The 21,150-nt window shown below is 38.6% G+C and overlaps 1 protein-coding gene across 1 annotated transcript in view; it reads left to right on the top strand.

The window, feature by feature from the left end:
- HERC1 (HECT and RLD domain containing E3 ubiquitin protein ligase family member 1) overlaps positions 1-21,150 on the top strand; it is an 81,129-nt gene that overhangs the window by 25,830 nt on the left and 34,149 nt on the right. Inside the window, exons 24-40 of the mRNA XM_010134766.1 lie at positions 1-197; positions 1,531-1,651; positions 1,935-1,986; positions 8,605-8,873; positions 9,191-9,406; positions 9,488-9,608; positions 10,532-10,769; positions 11,592-11,785; positions 12,400-12,555; positions 12,782-12,888; positions 13,128-13,238; positions 13,320-13,496; positions 14,441-14,680; positions 14,864-14,947; positions 16,387-16,907; positions 19,039-19,814; positions 20,906-21,104. Of these exons, the coding sequence (XP_010133068.1) occupies positions 1-197; positions 1,531-1,651; positions 1,935-1,986; positions 8,605-8,873; positions 9,191-9,406; positions 9,488-9,608; positions 10,532-10,769; positions 11,592-11,785; positions 12,400-12,555; positions 12,782-12,888; positions 13,128-13,238; positions 13,320-13,496; positions 14,441-14,680; positions 14,864-14,947; positions 16,387-16,907; positions 19,039-19,814; positions 20,906-21,104 (3,779 nt within the window). The remainder of the gene's footprint in view (positions 198-1,530; positions 1,652-1,934; positions 1,987-8,604; positions 8,874-9,190; positions 9,407-9,487; positions 9,609-10,531; positions 10,770-11,591; positions 11,786-12,399; positions 12,556-12,781; positions 12,889-13,127; positions 13,239-13,319; positions 13,497-14,440; positions 14,681-14,863; positions 14,948-16,386; positions 16,908-19,038; positions 19,815-20,905; positions 21,105-21,150) is intronic.

Below are 21,150 nucleotides of genomic sequence, written 5' to 3'. Positions count from 1 at the left end.
CAGGAACGAAGAATCAGCACCGATCTGACAGAAGGTCAAGATGTGTATACGGCTGCATGCAATTCTGTGATCCACAGGTGTGCCTTGCTGATCTTAGGAGTAAGCCCTGTTATCGAGGAGCTCCAGAAACGAAGGGAAGATGGACAGTTACAGCAACCTCCCTCTACTGCTCCTGAGGGGATCGGACTCATGACAAGGTAGGGTTTGCTGGCTGCTTAGAATAGTTAACTCTTGTCTGCTTCCTTTATAATTGATTAAATAACCTCAGTTTTCATCTGAAGGTTCTTAGAAATTTTTTTGAAAGGAAGATTTTTGCCTAGAGCAATATTAGGTTTTTGGTGAGAGTAATGATTTTTTTCTCAAATTTTCTTTGTCCACTTTAACTAAACCTTAATAAGAGTTTATTCTGTGTGTACCATATTTACTTTTCAAAGTTGGGCTTAGTGATAAATAGTAAAGAAGTCCATATCACCAGGTGTACAGATAACCTGAGGTAATTGGAAAAATTATTTTTTACCTAAATTTTGTTTGTGTTTGGATTTTTTATTACCATAATCTTATTTCTTGAACTTTACCAATGTCCTGTACAGTACTGTCCAAAATAATTGGTGGATATATTTAAAAGCAAACATTTCAAAGGCTGTTATGAAAGAAGTGTCATTCATGGTTGATTTTTATAAATACGCCTAACGTACTGGCATGGATAAGACACTGTTAGGTATAGCAGAATGACAAAATAAAGCCAGACAGCTCATTGGATTGGCAACATGTATAATTTAAATAGGATAAGTACCTCATACCATATTTTAATTTTTATATCCTGAGTAATTATTGGTAACAGTTTTATTCTAAACTGGATCCCTTTGAAATTTTGTTCTACATATCTTTGTGTGTGCACGTGCGCAATAGAATATAACACAGAAATTGTGTAGCTGGTGTGTCTAGTGAACTCCTGAGTCTGCTTAAGCTTCTAGTGAACAGAAACTCTGCTCTGATATTTTAAATGAGGATATTGATGGGGAGTTCAGAGGGAGGTTATATATGTTCAGTACCCTTCTATTCTTTTTGGAAATCTAGTCCCTAAAGCACGGATGGCTGCCTCTGTTGCTGTCAAAGTGGCTTTCATCTCCCGCATATCAACTTTAGGATGCATTTTATGGGTGGGCTTTTAATAAGTTCAGTGCTTCTTCACCCACTTGCTCTGTCTGCTTTCTTGTCCTCCCAGCTCAGAAGTGTTGCTGTGTGCTGTGTGTAATACTCACCAAGGCACTTGAATGATCAGTCATTTGAGATTGACATTTGTTCAGTTGACCAATAACGGCGTTAAGAAGTAACAAAATTTACTAATACCCTTTATAAGGATAACTGAAGCCGTCAGACCACCTTTTTCCTCTTTGGCATGGTCTTGTGATGTTCTGTGATAGACTGCTCCCACATAAAACTGTAGAACCTGCTAAATTTGATGATCGACTTTTACTTCTGCCTAATACCAGTACTTTCTTTCTCTGTGTGCGTGTGCACCTGAAGCAGGAGTGAAAGTCTTACTGCAGAAAGTCGCTCAATCCATGCAAACTCCAACTACAGGCTCATTAAGTCCAGAAGTGAATCTGATTTATCTCAGCCAGAATCAGATGAAGAAGGTTACTCACTGGTAAGTACACCAGTGCATAGCATTTTGTATTTAGAGGTTGTCAGTATAGTACCCAGGTGCATCTTGAACATTTGGTTAGTACTGTGTTTCAGTACTTCAGTTTCTCTTCTAGTAACCACCATTGTTAAGAGAAAGTAGCAGAGGTAAAAAACCAACTGGAATTATTGTAGCGCTGTTAACTTTCTCACTTCTGTGGATGAGGGACGCATTTTAAATATGCAAATATTACGCACCATGTACATTCACATAAAGAAATGAGGCTTTTGTTAATCTTTTAATCTAGAGTGGAAGACGAAATGCTGATTTGGATTTGGCATCCTCACATAGAAAGAGGGGTAAGTTTTACAGTTTACCTAGTGAATATTGACCTGACAAATACGCATTTCTGAAGTTAAACGGTGTTTGCAGTTAAACACAGTACATAATGGCAATCAGGATGTTAAAACTGAGTATTTAAAAATAACGTTTTAAATAATTATTACCTACTGTTTGTGCTAAGTTCTGTTGCTTTGTGGCTTGGTTATAGTGTTCCCTAGTGTATTACTATTCTAGTTTCTAGAATTGCAGTGTCCTTTTGAAGCAAATGAGGATTTCTGTGAGGTCAAGTGAATTAGGAACTTTCACTCTGTTTTCACTTGTGAAGAAAAAAATCATAAAGAAGTTCAAGTGGAACCTTCTATTATTGTGCTAATGATGAACTTTTACCATAAAATGTTCTTGAACTTTGAAGAACTTGTATCCAGAAAATACTGCTTCAGTTTTTGCATCCTCTCATCACCAGCACACCTACAGAACCAGCAAGTTCTTCCGTTGCTCCAGTATAAATCAAATTTTTAGCTTTTATATGGCTTTTTGTTGCCGTTTCATTCTGTGGAATCTCAGTGAGCTTCTTCACAGGTGGTAACAGAGGGAGCAAAGGATATTTATTTACACACAACCCAAAATGTCCCAGTTCACCCTGGATGATGCAGACTCTGCTGGAATCGTGGCTTATGAGTTATGTATGACATGCCTTAATTACAGAAGTCTTAATACCGTTAGGTAACACAGGAGTTGTAGTTTAATAACCTACATCATTAAGCAGAGTACTGAGAGGTTGCTTGCTTTTTAAAGTCTTCTGGAATTGTAAAGCAAACTGTCAATGGCAGCACCCATTGCGCTTCAATTTGTAAGTGATGAGGAAAAGACTCCCTTGTACTTTGGTAATCAACTGCAGCGGTTGACAAGTAGAGAGATTTATAGAGCTGTTCAGACCATGACAGTGGGGTGTACGTTGGCATTCTCGGTGTTAGAATAGCTCATAGCCTCTATCAGCACTCCGATCTGCCGTATATTCTTAGAAGCCACCGTTGTTAACTTTGCCGTTGATCTGACACGGAACTCTGTGCTGGCTTTCCCCTGTGTCCTGAAAGGAATCCAGGAAATCATCTTGGGTGAGATCTGAGGTGCAATGTGTTTTATGGATTATGGTTCCTGAACCATCGGTTAGACTGATGACACGGGCTCCAGGAAGTGAGGGGTTCATCAGGTGAGAGGGCAGCTGCTGTAGTTTAGCCCTGTATATGGGCTAAATGGGGGCAGTGAGAAACAAGCAGTTTATTTTTATTACTAGGGGTTTTTTGAGATGTTATATCCGTATTCATGTTTGTACATTCTGCTCCTACAACTTCCACATATGATCTGTTTTTAAGTAGATGATGTGGAAGGTTTTATGTCCCTCTAAATGAGGAGAAGGAGAGGAAGGAAGCCTGTATGCTGTATAGATGGTAAGGTGCTAGAGGAGATCTCTGGTTTGAGCGCTGAGGATAGTTGTGCATTACAGCAGAAGTATACCTGGGAAATGTTTCTCAAAGTGCAATTAACATAAAGCCTCCTTTTTTTTCTTGTCTTTATTTCTACAAAACATTCAGTAACCACTGTTGCTTTAAGGACTTACAGCTGAACTTTTCGAATTTTTGTTAGATTGAATGTAGAGCTGGCAGTGTTGGTTGGGAAAGAACAAGAGGAGTCTTACAGAAGAACCATAGGACCCGGAGGAACCACTTCTCATTTCTTTCGGTTGAAGTTTTTTGTTCAAAAAATGCAATCGTATTTCCTTTTACGTGCGATTTTTAGGATAATATCTTATTGCAGTTTGCAGCACTCCCTTGAAAATATTTGTTCTCTGAATTATCTCTCTAACCAGTGTGAAGGAAGTTGGCAAGCAGAGCTAACTGCAAAGCAAGGTTGTTTCCTTTTATCGCCATTGGGTTTTTTCCTGTAGCTGTGACTTGGAGACTTAAAGAAATTTTCACCCAAAATATTTCCTTAATATACAGGCATGAGGTTCCTCCCATCTTTTCTTAATTTAGAATTTAACCACACTAGTTGTTACAGAACCGTGGCCACAATGGTGTTTCCAGCTGAGGTTTTTTAGGGTTCGTTCATCCTCAACTATAGACTCTGCAGAATATTTGACCCTTGTGGAGTTGTCAAAATAATGCAGTGTGTACAGGGTAGGTGAGTGGTTCTTTTGTAACAGGCGAGAGGCTAATTCCCTCTGGAGCGGAGTGGTGAATTTCAGAACTTCTGTTTAGTGAACGCAGCAAGTCGTTATTCAAAATTCAGATCACATTCCCTTAATAATTGAATCTCACTCTTGGTTATTGTCTGATTTTTATGGTTGGAAAGCTGTTCGTATTCACAAATTGTGATTTAGAAAACTAGCGGTAGACAAACTACCAATATTTCAAGTTGTTCCTGTGGTCTTGCAGATGAATATGGAAAGAAAGCATTCTTTTTTTACTCAGTGAACATCTTCGCCACTCAGCCCAACCTCTAATCTAATTGCTGCCTTCATTTAGTGGAACTGTTCCGAAATACGGCTGCAGTATTCCTGCTTCAGCCTGAGGATTCTTTGAGTATCTTGTTCCTAGCTATTAGTTATTTATTTCTGAGGTAGTACGCTTTTCCATCCATTCCTGCAGAAAAAGTCTTTTTCAATACTTTTGCCATAAAGGGTGATGAGAACATTATTGCTTCCCTCATATCTAACCTTTGGGGTTATTTGGTTGCTTAGATTAATCTTTTTCAGTCTTGCAGATTGTATGCCTCAGAACATTGTACCTGTCCTGGACAGAACCTGTGGGACTCTGCACTCTGCGTTAGATACTTCACTGTACAGAATGTGTTTAGCAGCACAATCATGAGCATAGTTACAGCCCATAAATGAGGCTCCTCCAGTCCTGGGGTTTCTTAGGTCACATAAATGTTAATTCTGTGAATTTCAGCGTGCTTGTGTGTAATGTAGTACTTCACTAACAAGTCTGAAAAAACCATTGGCTTGCATGAAATCCCAATTAAATGGAAATAATTTTGTGTACCTGCATTTTGAACTCGAAAGTTTGTGTATGAGTAAGGTATGTAATCATGTGTCGGTGTAAGCATGTAACTGTGTTAAAGGGGGTGTGTGGTTTCTTTTTCCCTGAAACAAAGGTGGAGAATTCAGAACGTCTGTTACCTAGGCTATACTAATTCAAAACAAGAGTAAATATTTTTTCAAAAATTTTGCTGCTTGATATATTGTTGTATTGATTGAGATGAGCCTGATCATTTAAATCTAAGTCAGAATAATTATGAGGAAGAGATTTTATGAATGTGTTACCCTCTGTTTCAAATGTCTGCTTTTGTCTTCTGATTCTCGTGTGGTGTAGTGTATTTACTCCTTTTTGGCCAGTTGAGCCCCAGAAAAAAGAAGAGCTTCAAGCAAGTAACTGATGGCATGTTTATTTTTTTGTCTCTATAGCTTCCCTACATATTTTATGTTTTATGAAGTGTGTATTGCAGCTGTGCCACATTCATTTAGAAAACTCATTATTGCAAGCTGCTGGCTTATAAGGACAAGTAAACTTTTTTTTTTTCCGTAAGCTTAAGGTTTATTCTTATGTGCAGCTCTGTTCATGTGATTGTAGAGGCTTATGGAGTGCTAAGCTGCAATCAATTCTGTGTAATTTACATTACAGTGTAATTTACATTACAGTGTATTTACATTACACAGAATCATGCTAAGCTCTAATGTAAAACCATACTTTCGATTCTTCCATTGATATTTAACGTCTTAAAGGAAAACAAATTACTTTTCTTTAGATTTGTGTGTCCTAATTCTTAAACGTTTTTAATTCTGAAGAATGCTACTTTGACTTCTGATGTCTTTGATTTTAAACTCTCTAATTTAGTTACAACTTCTCTTGTTTTACATTTAATCTGTATCTTGAAATTGTTGGACTTTTCTCCTAATTTGAAACAATTTTAAGTTGTTCTTACATTTAAACATTCTTGTATTTAATATTGAAATGATTAGCTATGAACTCATCTTGTTTTCAAATAAGAAATAGTTTAGTTTTTTTAATAATATATGATGAGGTCTTTTTCTTGTAAGGTTTGTTTCCTATCAAAACTAAATTATTTTCTGATATCCTGTTAATTCTTAAAAAGTCTCCTTTATCTTATGATTTCAGACATTGGAATTGCTTTTTGTTTCTACGCAAACCCTTTGATTCTGTGCTGTGCCCGACAGTGGCGTGGCATGGCACAGGAGAGGCAGAGGGTACGGCGCTAAAGTCCCTGTGGGATGCTTAAAGCTCTCCTGCTCTTGAAAGATGGTAGGGCTTACGGAGGCTTTTGAAATGGATGCTGCTGTGTGGGCAGCATTTTGTGGACTTAGTAATAATTTAGCTATGCTTCCTGTAGTAATCTGAGGCTTCATTTATCCTGTCCCTTGGGCTGTGTTCACCGTGCATATGTTAGGAAACTCTTTCTGGAGTGAAACTGAATATTTTAGGACCCTGTTATTCTATTCTGTCCTTTTTATATTACGTTTCTCACCAGCTTATATATAACTTAGTTTTTAATAGAAAGCTTTAAAACAAGTATTATAAGACTTAATACTAAAATTAGGGTAAGGTGGTATCTGTCTTTAGTTTTGTTTTCGATATTTTCACCAGGTATAAATTGTAAAATTGAGGAACAGAATTTCTTTAAATCATTTTATAGTATATATGACAAAGTAGGTTGTTCTCTGTAAACAGATGATATTGCTGTGTTACATAAACTGGCAGAACTTAGGAAATCAGATTGCTTTTTGAAAAGTAGTGTTTAAAATTAATCTTTGAATCATCCAAAATGAATCTGCGTGTGTGTGTATGTGCTGTGAGGAACAGCATGCGAATACTTTACAGAACGGGAAGAACACTTTACAGAAAGGGAAGTGGTGTGAACAGGTTTTCGTATTTTGTGTTATGAAATAAGTGACAATAAATAAATAAATATCATTAATAAATGACAATTTTTTTTGCAATTAAGTGGAAATTAACTATCTTAACACAAAATTTTCCAGTATTTTGAATCTGTAAGTTGCATAAAGGTGTAAATCGTGACCTGCAGGTGCAGACTGGTTGACAGGGTGCTTGCATTTTGCCTTCACCTCAGGGAAAGGATGGCTTGGAATGGTTGCTAGGGAGAGTTGTCCCAAAGTTCAAAACCTGGTGTGTCTGGTTTTCGTTGTTCCTGTGAGCAGCTGCTTACAGAGCTGCGGCAGGTAGGCAGTGTTTAAAGGAGGTCCTCAAACTAGTACCCCCCTGTTAGCGTTGGAACTCAGCCTCAGCGGTGAAAGGAAGCTTTCAGCAGATGAGTTTCTATGACTTTGTATGACTGCCTCCTCAGGGTGGCTATGCTTAGTAATCTCTGAGGCCGATCCCCTGCAGACAGAGGATATCCCCCAAAGTGTTAATGTAGGTTTGTAGAGTACTGTGAAGGGGTTGTGATTCTTCGAGTGACACGTGTAACTCATTGTGCACAAGAGAGGTTAATATTTTAAAATTCTATGTAGATTATTGAAGATAATTCAAACTAAGATTCTGAAGTGAATTTGAACGTGTGTTAGGTTTCCACATAGGTGTGCAGACACTACCTATCTATACAAACGGAAGGTACTTTTGAGCAGGATCTGCCCGCTTGAAATACCATGTGTAGCTCCAAGTAAACTAACGGCATTCACAAAAATAATAATGTACCAGCATCTGTGTTGGTATCTTTATTTAACTGATGCATATCAGTTAACCAGTGATGAAGGTATGACTTGAGTGACATGGCACTCATTTGTGCCAGGGATAGAGTTCTAGCAAAACTCTTCTGGAAATGAGATCAATATATGGTGATAAGTATGTTCCAGTGCTGCAGGTTGATGATGAATGCTCGTTTGAAGAAGTACGTTTGTTAGTGACGGGAATGTTTCAGGTAGTGTAATGCCAGTGTAATAGGAAATACTTGAAAATAGACCTGTGAAATTGCCAGCTGACAAAGGTCTCACGCATGCTGTAGGTGGTATTTAATATACATGTATTTATTCATCTTGAATCATAACAAATAGAATGTTCTCTGTTAGTCTAAAATAAAAATTTACAGTTCCATTCTGCAGTCAGGAATTCGATAAGTATTTAATCCAAAATAACACTCTCCTTTTTCAAACCTCTGAAATACGTAGTGGCTTGATTAAAACAAAAAAACCACTCTTGTTTTATGGTTAGACCTTAAAATAAATATCCAAAGCGCCCAATTTCTGTTGTAGCGGATCTTTTCTTTACTGTTTTGTCATTTAGCTGCAAAGCATTTATATGCGGTGTTCTAGCTTTAAGCCGAGCAGTTTGAGTGGCTTCTATCTTTTTGTTTTCTCACATGGCAGCGTGTTGCAGTACTGCTTACCATAAATTAAAGAAATACAGCCTTTCCTTTGGGGAAATTGCTGTGAATTTAAATCAAGTATTTTGCTCCAAGTTGCTTAATGCATGGTATAATTAACATGAATATCCATTTTCCACCTGTATGAATAGAAGCAGTTCAGTCTTTACTGTCAAATTGTGTTACCCACTGAGTTGGAATTTATGAGACTTCATTTTATATATATATATATATTTTAGGACCAATACACAGTCAAGTGGAACCTTTAAGTGACTCATGGGCTCGACTAAAACACGGCAGAGATTGGTTATACACTTCCTCCTCATTTGTTGAGTCCGATTTTGATCTCTCAAGATCCCTTGGAGTTCATACTTTGATTGAAAATGTTGTCAGCTTTGTAAGCGGAGATGTGGGAAACTCACCGGGCTTTAAGGAACCAGAGGAAAGTATGTCCACCAGTCCACAAGCGTCAATAATTGCAATGGAGCAGCAGCAGCTGAGGGCTGAGGTAAGCTTCAGTTTAACACCTTTTCCTAGTCTTCATACATTATGCTCATCTTACGGATTTTTTTTTTTTTTTTCAAACATTGTCCAAATTCTGTCTATTAAGGACATTTTTCCTCTACTTTTAAAATATCTCTACTGGAACTGGGAACTTTATGTAAATGATCTCTCAAACAAAACTTAAAGAATTACCCTTTTTTAAAATAAAGGATCAGTGAGAAAACAGCTACCTCATTTGTTCTCACAGCTGAAGATGATCTAATTCTGATTTCTAAGAATATTTGATACTTAATACTATATTTTCCCTGCCTTTAATTTTAGCTCCGTCTGGAAGCACTTCATCAGATTTTAGTGCTTCTGTCAGGGATGGAGGAAAAAGGCAGTGTGCCATTAATGGGAAGTCGTCAAGTACCAGGATTTCAGTCTTCTTCATTGCTTACTTCTGTTAGACTACAATTTCTTGCTGGCTGCTTTGGTTTGGGCACCGTAGGACATGCAGGTGCCAAAGGCGAGAGCATTAGATTGCATCACTACCAGGTATGTGCTTGAATGGTTTCTGCTGTTCCGATAACTGAGTGACAAAAAAGTATCAGTCCTTATAAAATTTGTTTGACACAGGATGGTATCAGAGCAGCCAAGAGAAGTATCCAAATTGAAATCCAGGTGGCTGTGCACAAAATTTACCAGCAATTATCTGCTACGTTAGAAAGAGCTCTGCAAGCTAATAAGCATCACATAGGTAAGTGAAAACGAGATTTGCAAAATATATCCTCTAATACACATACAACAGCTTACATGTTTAACAAAGCGGACATTGATATTAGTGACCAGAATTCACTGACGTCTGACATCTTCTCCTGAGAGAGAAAAGCTTTTTAAGCCTTTTCTGTCCTAATTTTCTTCAAGTGTTAGGCCTTTTTATTTTAAGACTTTCAAATATTGTCAACCTTTCTATTCCACGTACCATGACCCTCCACAGTCACCTATGCCTTTGATGCTTCAAAGTGATTTTTAGATTTTTGGGGGATAAGCAGTTTTCTAAAGAGATGAAAAGTCTCCAGTGTTTCTTCTGTCATTCAAGTGAACTTCCTTTAAACCCCAAACCAAACAACAGGGCAACTTGGCTGTTTTCGAAGCCCTTTCTGCTGTCCTGTTCCTCGATATTGCGGTATGCTTTTGTCCTTTAAGGACAGCTGGAACTCTTTGTGCCTTTGTGCATGCACTGAGTGAGAACTTCAGTGCACAGCAAAGTTCTGTGGTTTAGTTTGTTGGTAGAGCTAATGGGCGTTCTTACTTGAATTGTTTCGTTGTTTCACAATTCAGATCGACCTGAAAGAAATTTCTTGAGCATCAACTTGAAGTACAAGTAGAAACTAAGTATTTTATCTAGTTACCCTTACCCTAGAGAGAAGATTCTTTCTCAGAACATCTACATCACAAACTAAATTTACATTATATCCTTCCTCGGACAACCTTGATGTAGAGGTGGCGTTTAGTTAAAGGGAGCTACAATGGTACATCAGAAAGACTGCCTCAAAGTGCCTGACGAAGAAGGCTACTTCTTTACTTGATAATTCATGTAAAAATAAACTGTTGTTCTTTTGTCTTAGTATTCTTACTCTAAGCAGCTTGTTAATTAAAACCCCTTTATTTTAATCTTAGAAGCACAACAACGTCTTCTGCTGGTAACGGTCTTTGCTCTAAGTGTACACTATCAGCCTGTTGATGTCTCCTTGGCCATTTCCACTGGTCTGCTAAATGTGCTATCTCAGTTGTGTGGCACAGACACCATGTTAGGACAACCGCTGCAGTTGCTGCCCAAAACTGGTATTTCTCAGCTCAGCACAGCTTTGAAAGTAGCTAGCACAAGACTACTTCAGATCCTTGCTATCACCACAGGGTAAGTATTTCTTGCTTTCAGAAAACTGAGTTGCTGAGCTTTTTGGCACGCTGGAAAAATAATACATTTTGTGCAAGCTTTCCTTAGGACAATAAATGTTGTTCAGAAGCTTATCAGTGAAGGGGGTAGAAAAAAAAGAGTAGTCGCATTCATAAGAAAGGTGCACATAAGACTGATAAATATTTTTAAATTGTGAGTGAGGAGTTTGGACCAGGTGTAGTTAGAACCTGATGAAGTTAGAACACCATATTCTAGTATTCTCCATTTTTCTAGATTGGCTTTGTATCTAGATCTGTTCATATGATATCAGTTCATATGATGAAGTTTTCTGTGCAAAAATCATTTGTGTAAAAGTGATACCAGTAAGGTGATAGGAGCTCTTCGGAGCAGTACATTATGCTTCTTTTCAGAAAATGAAGTAATTTTCTGAGGAATACTGGTCTCCGCTAGACCAGCGAACAGCATCCAAAATCCTATCAACAGTTAAATATTTAGTTTAATTCGGTAAATAAAAACGCAGCAGAGAAAGTATTTTCTATTTGGAGCATGCTCAGTACATGCATCGTCATTGGGTGTTCATATACCCAACGCATGCTCTGATTCTAAGGACTGGACAGTTTTCAAGTATCTTAAAGATAAGAAGAACGCATCGAGCATGTGGTGGAGGATGAGGAAGAGTAACCCGCTGCAATAGAATGAATTGGAATTAGTGCTGTGTTAGGCCCAGTTGTCACCTGCACTGAGTTTATAGTTGTGTCTTTGATATTGTTCCCTGGATCAGCTCTCAGATACTGTTATTCTTACTTTTCTGTATGTGTATAGAACCTATGCTGACAAACTAAGCCCAAAGGTGGTCCAGTCTTTGCTGGATTTATTGTGCAGTCAGCTGAAGAACTTATTATCACAAGCTGGTGTGATGCTTATGGCTTCCTTTGGAGAAGGGGAAGGTGAGGAAGATGAAGTGGAATCAAAAAAGGCAGATTCAAGTGGGGATAATGAGAAGAGAGACTTCAAAGGTAACTATCTTGTATAATTTCTGTTAGAATTTTGAAATACCAAAAAGCATAATAAAAGAAACCTCTGAGTGCTGAGGCCCTCCCCCACATTACTGTATTTCTGTTATTATTGAGTCATTCTGAACTCTGTACATTAGGTTACAGTCATCAAATAATTTTGTGCTCAGTTCAGATTTATAGAAACATAATTCATAAAGCAATTTAGGGGTAGGAGCAGGTTGAGATTAAGAATTACTCCATCTGGTTTGGAATTTGTAGGAGAATACTGTTTTGTTGAAAATATGAGTTGTTGGTAGTAGTGTTTTTCGTAAACGTGGTTGTAGGAACAGTTGAGTCTGTTTTGCCCATGGTGGTAACTGGTAAGTGATCTCACTGCCATTATCTGGACTCACAAGCTTTTCATCTTACTTTCTTGCCCTGTCTGGCTGAGGAGCAGAAGCGAGAGCGCAGCTTGGTGGGCACCTATCAGCCAGCCAAGGTTAACAGCCAGTCATCATGTAATAACCGATCATTGGATTTTGACTTACAGAACAGTTTGTTGCCAGTAACAAGAATTGCTAATAAGGTCGTAATAATAAGGTTATAAATGAAAGCTTTTCATTTTAACTTCCTAGCTGCCCTCCGAAAGCAACATGCAGCGGAATTGCACTTGGGAGACTTTCTTGTTTTCTTACGTAGAGTTGTGTCTTCAAAAGCAATTCAGTCAAAAATGGCATCTCCGAAGTGGACAGAAGTACTTCTTAACATTGCTTCTCAGAAGTGTTGCTCAGGTACAGTCTTTTGAAAACGTTCTCAGTGGTTACTTGCATTTCTGTAGTCTGAAAATAGGTCCTGATAGAACACGCGTGACATAGTGAACAAGTAAAACTGACTTCAGTAGACGTACGCAAGTTCCGCTGTGGAGAACTGTGCACTGGTGGCATGCAGCTGCCATCATAGATGTGTGCCTGATGCAGAAGTCACTTTCAGATGATTAACACATTGTTCCATCTTCAGGAGTTCCCTTGGTTGGCAATTTGAGGACTAGACTTCTTGCACTTCATGTACTAGAGGCTGTATTACCTGCTTGTGAATCTGGCGTTGAAGATGATCAAATGGCTCAGGTCTTTATATTTTGTTATAAGCTTTTTACACGTTTCTTCAAAAAGTCTCATTAAACTTTTAAATGTTTCATGGGTTTGTTCAGAATCCAAATCAAGTGAGGCAGTGTAGGTATTTGCTTATCTAAGGGCACTAAATATTTACGCATTTATTACCTACAAAGCAAAGTAAACCAGTATAATATTATTTGTTGTTCTCATCTTGGCTTTAAATTTATCTGAATTATATTCTAATACACCAGGTTGTGGAACGATTATTCTCACTTCTGTCTGACTGCATGTGGGAGACTCCAATAGCCCAAGCTAAACACGCAATTCAAATAAAGGAGAAGGAACAAGAAATGAAGCTACAGGTAATGATGCTTTCACTTTCTCTCTTGACTGAATGCAACTGAGTAACATTTAGCACAAATAATTTGTCCTGTTTATGATAGAAGCAAGGAGAGTCTGAAGATGAAGATGAGAATCTTCCCATACAGGAAGTGTCCTTTGACCCTGAGAAAGCTCAGTGCTGCATAGTGGAGAACGGGCAGATTCTAACTCACGGAAGCGGAGGTAAAGGATATGGTTTAGCATCCACTGGAGTTACTTCTGGGTGTTACCAGTGGAAGGTAGGTTGCAAAAAATGTATTCCTTGACTTCTCTTGATTTGGATACGTAGGGAGCTGTTGTTTATAAACCACAGTTTGGTTTTTTTCCCTAATGACATCGTTCTTGAGTAAATGACATTTTAGCAGTGTTAGATTTGTGGTTGGAATTTTCCAACTTTAATCATTCTATGATTTTTCCATCCAAACTGAAGAGGTAGTTGGTTGCTGCTTTTGAGCACCGCTATTTCAGTATTTTGGAATGCAGTTTGGAGACTGCGAATGTGTGTTGTGTATTTGTCCCTAAGATCCACAGTCCTCACAAATGTGCACTGTCTCGCAGAAGTTACCTACTGAAATAAGTAGATTTTGATTTTTTTTTTTCTTTAGAAAAACACTTCACAAAGCATTTTGGTTTCTTGTAAAAAGACGTATTAACCTGTCTGACTGACAAGACCAACTTTGAATACATCATCTGGAGTGTTTTTTGGGTTTGGGGGTTTTTTTAATAGAGATTCATAAACAGTTGCAGTCCTTGTTAGTACTTTTGAGCGTAACACTTCGCTTTTTAATTGAATCTGTGTGAATCACTCACCGTGAGCATGAGGAGCAATGCCTGTTTATTTCTGTAATATTATTTTTAGCACTTATAACACAATTTCTGGGTGCATACATTTTGAGTCCGGAAATCCCCTCAACTTCCTTGTATGAATTTACATACGATTTTCTTAATTACTAGTAAATAAAGTTTAAATGACTTGCCAATGACTGACCTTATACACAAGGATGTCATTTTAGAGGTAGAGCATGATTTTAGCTTATTAGTTTATTATTTTTTATTTATTAAAAGCTTCTGAGTAAAACAGTTAAATGTATACATAAGTATGTGTAAGGTAGTTTTTCATTGCTTTGTCGTTAAATTGATTAATATTGACTTTTCTTCCTGTTTGTTTGTTTTTGCCTGCTAGTTCTACATTGTGAAGGAGAATCGAGGCAATGAAGGCACATGCGTAGGAGTTTCTCGGTGGCCAGTGCATGATTTTAACCATCGCACTACCTCAGATATGTGGCTGTATAGAGCCTACAGTGGTAACCTTTATCACAATGGAGAACAAACCTTGACTCTGTCCAGCTTTACCCAAGGAGATTTTATCACATGTGTATTAGATATGGAAGCAAGAACTATTTCCTTTGGTAAAAACGGAGAGGTATTTAACATCAGTTGCTTTTTTCACTGTTTTTTTCAACAGTATTTGGCATAGATATTTTATGTAAGGTTAAGCATGACGTGACAATTCCAGTACTTACAAGAATACAGGTATAATTTGGGCACATTTTGAATTTTCGCTTGTTAAGGTGTTCTGAGAGGTTTTGTTTTGGTTTTTAACTAGGAGCCAAAACTAGCTTTTGAAGATGTGGATGCAGCAGAGTTGTACCCTTGTGTTATGTTCTACAGCAGCAATCCAGGAGAGAAGGTAACTTAAATGTTCATCGGCACAGGTGTATTGGTTTGGGCTGGGATGAAGTCAGTATTCCTTGTAACAGCCTGCGCGGTGCCATGTCTGTCTTGATAAACACAGTGTTCTAGGTGGTGCTGAACACAGCATCAAGGTCTTTCTAGGTTTCTCACATTGTCCCTCCAAGCCAAGTCAGTTTGGTGGGGCGAGAGGCTCGGAGTGCAGCTGGTCAGCCAGGGGTTTTTGTTGCTCGGGGACTGTTTGGGCATTGTTCAGCTGGTGGTGAGTGATTGCATTTTGCATCACTTGTTTTTCTTTGGTTTGTTGTATTTTGTCTTTTTTTTCTCTCTTTTATTTATGAAAATTTCTTTATTATTCCATGAGTTTTCTCACTTTTGCTCTTCTGATTCTCTTTCACATCCTGGTGGGAGGAGTGATCAGGTGGCTGTGTGGGGCTTAGTCCCTTACCAGAGTTAACTCTTAAGAAGAAGTCATAAGTTTATCCTTGCCCTTCTGTTGCCCTCTGTGTCAGTGTTACGGATGATGGGGTTTTTGGGGGTGGTAGCTAACAAATGTTGAGAAAGCTCTGATTATTCATTTTGGTTTATGATATACATAGCACTACATGACTTGCACACTACCTAGACTTTTCATAAATTCCTATATTGTGCAATCTATTGTAAATTTAAAATGCGTTTTGTTATTTAGAATGGATTTACAGACTTAATGTTCTACACGTATAATTGCATTCCCCAGAAACCAGAGAGAATGTAGTATTAGGACTTCCAGATAGTGTTATGTGAGAAGGCATGAGCTGTTGTAATTTCAGCACCCTCGAGTTAGAAAAGGGTGCAGGTTTTGATCAGCGTTAAGGTGGATTTCCTAGGGATCCCAAGCAAAAAAGACAATGCTGGTAATTGGGCTGTGTCCCAAGATGGGCAACAAAGTGGAAGGGTCTAGAGAACAAGTCTTACGAGGTGCAGCTGAGGGAACCGTGGGTGTTTAACCTGAAGAAACAAAGACTGGGGGGAGACCTTAGCAGTCTCTACAACTCCGTGAAAAGAGGTTGTAGTGAGGTGGGGGCCAGTCTGTTCTCCCAAGTAACAAGCAATAGAATGAGAGGAAACGGCCTCAAGTTGCACCAGAGGCAGTTTAGGCTGGATGGTAGGAAATATTTCTTTACAGAAAGTTTTGTAAAGCATTGGAGCAGGCTGCCCAGGGCAGTGGTGGAGTCCTCATCCCTGGAGGTATGTAAAAGACTTAGAGATGTGGTGCTTAGGGACGTGGCTTAGTGGTGATCTGGCCATGCTATGTTAATTGTTAGACTTGATGATCTTAAATGTCTCTTCCAACCAAAAATAATTCTGTGATTCTGTAGATTTTTTTCTCTTCAGAAAATTAGCTTCTTCAGGTATGTTGAGAAGATAACTGTTAAACTGTTCTCTTTAAACATTTAGGTGAAAATCTGTGACATGCAGATGCGTGGTACACCAAGAGATTTGCTACCCGGTGACCCCATCTGTAGTCCTGTTGCTGCAGTGCTGGCAGAAGCCACTATACAACTCATTCGTATCCTTCATCGCACAGACCGCTGGACACATTGCATCAATAAAAAAATGATGGAAAGACTGAATAAAATCAAAACATGTCTTAAAGAAGCAGGCCAAAAGCTGAAGAAAAGTCGCTCAATTCAAAGTCGAGAAGAGAATGAGGTGAGAGAGGAGAAAGAAAATAAAGAGGAGGAGAAAAGCAAACATAGTAGACATGGTCTGGCTGACCTTTCAGAACTGCAGTTGAAGATGCTTTGTGTGGAAGTGTGGCCTGTTCTGGCAGTAATTGGTGGAGTTGATGCTGGTCTTAGAGTTGGAGGTCGATGTGTACACAAGCAAACGGGACGTCATGCCACCTTGCTTGGAGTAGTGAAGGAAGGCAGTACATCTGCCAAGGTCCAGTGGGACGAAGCAGAGATTACTATCAGGTATGCTCATTTCCTACGCTTTTGACAATCTAGTAGTGTTTTCTGCTTGGCGATCTGAAGAAGTAATATACCTTTTACATGCTGATGAATTATTTGAAGCTCAGACTTGAAAGTTTGGCTTTTTAAAACATTAATTCAATTTTTATCATATCTAGTAATAAAATGCCTTGTATGTCAAAAATAAATTCAATAGTTCTGAACTGATAAGCAGCATTAGACTTGTCAGATTTGGCCTCTTGCTTTGAGTTGGGATGTGACCAGCTTGCCAGTTTTCCTAGACTTGAACTGAGTGTTGCTTGGTTTAGAATTGGTCCGTGTTGGCTAACTAAAATGTTACTGCTGTCTTAATTTACTACAGCTTCTTGGTTATGTCTGTAAAGAACACAGATTTTTACTGGCGGTGAGTGCACCCTTTTGTTGCGAAAGGTGAACCTGGCTCTGAAGAGAGACCTGGTTTGGTTTATCAGAGTTGAGAAGAGATGTCTGCATTGCGTTGTCATTCCCTTTGCAGGGGACTGGAAATTACTCGGCGGTGCCTGAGGAGTGGTTAGAGACAGGAGATGGGAGGGTTCTCTCTGCTTAATGGTGGGTGGGTGGGTTGGATGGTGGAATTCAACTTAATGCTGTCTCAAAGCAGAGTTTGTTCTTTCTTTGGCCTGCCTTAGAGAGCTAAAGGAATAGCGCTGTCTTAGACGTTAATGCTCCAGAGTTGTTGCTCTGCAGATTATGGTGAGAACTGGGGTTTAGGCTGGAAGGAGATACTCCTTTTCCCACCTGTCTTGCAGACAAGCCTTCAAAGGGAGGGCACTTGGAAGGAAACTGAAATAAAGCTTATGGCTTCTCTGGGTTCTCTGGCGCTCTCGCAAGAATTGCCTGTGTTTTTGTGTGGAGAAGATTTGGTTCACTAAATTTCTTAAATCCTTCTGACTATAGTTGAGCCATAATCTTCTAGAGACATTGAGCAGTAATTATTCTTTTGCCATCAGTTACAATTACATTCTGAAACAACCGAGGTTAGTTCACCTCTTAGAACTGATGCGGCATTACACTCATTTTGTCTTTATGGAAAGGCTGTTGTCACTTTAACTAAATGTACTGCAGTGCAAGTGATTGTCAAATTTATTTGCAGATATAAATTCTTGCAAGTATGCCCATGTGACAGTAGAACCTTGAAGTAAGTGTGCCCTTAAAACATTTAGAAATATTATCTGAGTGAAGTGGCAGAGTATTTGAACATAGGCAAGCTCTTGGTAATGCACAGAATGAAGTTCAGAATGTAGCTGCTGAAGTAAAACCAGGCTAAAGCTTGCTTTCGTTTTTAGGTAGAAGTTTACACTGTAAGATGGGAAAATGTTTTGGGATAATAAAAGGAAAGTGTAAAAGACCTTTATCTGCTGGGTGTATGGAAGATAAAAGATGTGTGGAAATACAGGCCGATGGATTTTTGTCCTGCTTAGAGTGAAAATTAGTCAAGTGTAGCAGTCCTAAGTATTACAAAAAAGGATTTCTGAATATAGATGGGCAGAGAGACAGACATATATTTACGTCTGTCTGTTGTGTTTTCTGACCTGTGTTTTTAAAAAGTCACTGTCCTCTCCAGGTAATCTGTCCTGACATAACCAGAGACAGAATTATCATAAGCTATCAGTAGTGTGCCCGCTGTGATAAACAGTTGAACAGGAACGTGAGGTCAATGAAGACTTCTCCTTATGTGAAAAAAAGTTTAGGAGTGTTTTTTTTCTCATCTTGTATACCTGTTCACAAATTCGGCTCAGGTATGATGATATAATTTGGCTTAAGGTAGTATTTTCTCGGTAGAAGTCTATTACATATTTCTAAATAATGCAGCAGAAGCCTCTGTCAGCACAGAATTGATAGCTTCTGTGATGCTTCTGGGTTTTAATGCTTGTTGTTGAAAACTGTGCATGCTTTGCTGCCTTTACTCTGATACCATGCCTTCCCGTTTTCTGATCATAACCTCATTTTCCCCATTTACGTTTAATTTGTAGAATTGGTTTGTTTCTTCTGTTAACTGTATTTTACATCTTACTTTGCCTACATTATTTCCTGTACTTTCCTCCTGTCTCTCCCTCACTTGCTTTTTCCTGTGTCATTCTGATCTTTATTAAAGCTTCCCAACTTTTTGGTCGCCTAGTGATACTCCATTGTATAATCTGGAGCCCTGTGAACCACTGCCTTTTGACGTTGCAAGATTTCGTGGGCTGACAGCTACTGTGTTGCTGGACCTTACCTATCTGACTGGTATTCATGAAGATACGGGAAAGCAAAGCACCAAGAGACATGAGAAAAAACACAGGCATGAATCTGAAGATAAAGGGGAAATGGACCAGAAAATGGAGGGTGATGTTGGATCGGATATACGATTAGGGCAAAGCGCTGATGATAACAAAGGACATGGTGCTACAAGCTCTAAGTCGGAAAATGAAATTGCTTCCTTCTCTTTAGAACCATCAACACTAGGTATGGAATCCCAACACCAGCCTGCTGAGGGAAGAAAGAAGAATCACGAACATACTCCAAGAAATCACGATGTAGTGCAGTCAGAAATCAGAGCAGTACAGCTATCTTACCTTTATCTCGGTGCTATGAAGTCACTTAGTGTTCTTCTTAGTTGTAGTAAATATGCTGAACTGCTGTTAATACCAAAAGTCCTGGCAGAAAATGGTCACAACTCTGACTGTGCTAGTTCTCCAGTTGTTCATGAAGATGTGGAAATGCGTGCTGCCTTGCAGTTCCTGATGCGACACATGGTGAAACGGGCAGTCATGCGTTCACCAATTAAAAGAGCTCTCGGACTGGCAGATCTGGAACGAGCGCAAGCCATGATCTACAAATTAGTGGTTCACGGGCTGCTGGAGGATCAGTTTGGCGGCAGACTTAAACAAGGTACTTTTTCAAAATTATGGAAGTATAGTGCTATTTTTTAAAATTTCTATTAAAATTCATAGTAACAGTGATAATACAAGTAACACAATCTTATAATCTTGTAGTGGTGGTACTTTGGAGGAACCTTAATCAGACAGAAAAATTTCACAAAGATGTTTCACTGTTTTGTAGATATAATACCGACTTTTTTGCCTTTTCCTCAATTCTTTATTTTAATAAAAGTGAATGCATATCAGTCAATCAGAAATACAAGGATTTCTAATTTGTCTTTAATACTTCTTAAGAACAAGTAGTTCTGTATGTGCTCGCAGGAGCATTTGCACGTGGTGTAAATATCAGGAAGTTCCCTGTTGTTAAATGTGAATTCATGCAGTCGTGTTAACGGATGATGTTGAGTATGAGTACCTTCAGGGTGAGAGTAACCTGTGCTTGTCTGCGAAAATCTCTACATCAGTTGTGGGCTTTTGGTTTTGAGGTTTTGTTTTCTGAGGTTACTTTCTGAGATACTTGGAACTGCACTAGTGGAAGCTGAAGAAAATGTGAATCGTTCAGTTTTTTTAAAAATACGTGTTACACTCTGCATCTTCAGGGAAACTATTTAAATCAGTTCAAACAAAGAAAAAATCTCAAATATTAAAGCTAATCACTGCACTATCTGGTTCTGTACTGTCTTAAAGGCTTCTAAACCAACCAAAAAAACCCCTTCAGAAATCTGTAACTTGCACAGCTGAGTTAAATATAGCTCTGTAGTTAATTACCTCTATTTCCTTATCTGAGATCTCTTTCTCTTTTGCCTAAGAGGATAATCCTAGCTGTTATAATAAAAAACCTAAATATGATATAAGATCTAACCAGGTAAAATGGCTTCTGTTACCATCTGGAAAGACGCGTTTACTATTTACCTTGTATCAGTATGACACAGTAAGATCCAACAGATGGTTTCTTTACCTAAGTCCGCGAGTTCTTGGCAGAAATATTTGTATGGTGTGCATTTCTGCACACCCTTTTATTTTTGAAAGTTTATCCACAGCTACTCTTCTGCTCTACACAATTTTATTAATGTTTCTGTAATGTCCTTTTTTCTGTTGTAGAAGTAGATCAACAAGTAGAAGAAGGGGATCAGTCTCAGCAAGCCCAAACCCCAGTTACAACCAGCCCTTCTGCTTCTAGCACCACATCTTTCATGAGCAGCTCCCTGGAGGATACTACCACTGCTACTACTCCAGTAACGGATACCGAAACAGTTCCAGCTTCAGAATCACCTGGCGTCATGCCTCTCAGTCTTCTTAGGTAAAATACCTGTATTTTCAGCCTGTATGATTTTGTGGGTGTAGGG

This window comes from Buceros rhinoceros, unplaced genomic scaffold, assembly GCF_000710305.1.
Source record: "Buceros rhinoceros silvestris isolate BGI_N320 unplaced genomic scaffold, ASM71030v1 scaffold27414, whole genome shotgun sequence".
NCBI lineage: Eukaryota > Metazoa > Chordata > Aves > Bucerotiformes > Bucerotidae > Buceros > Buceros rhinoceros.
This window is presented reverse-complemented; position numbering and strand designations above follow the sequence as displayed.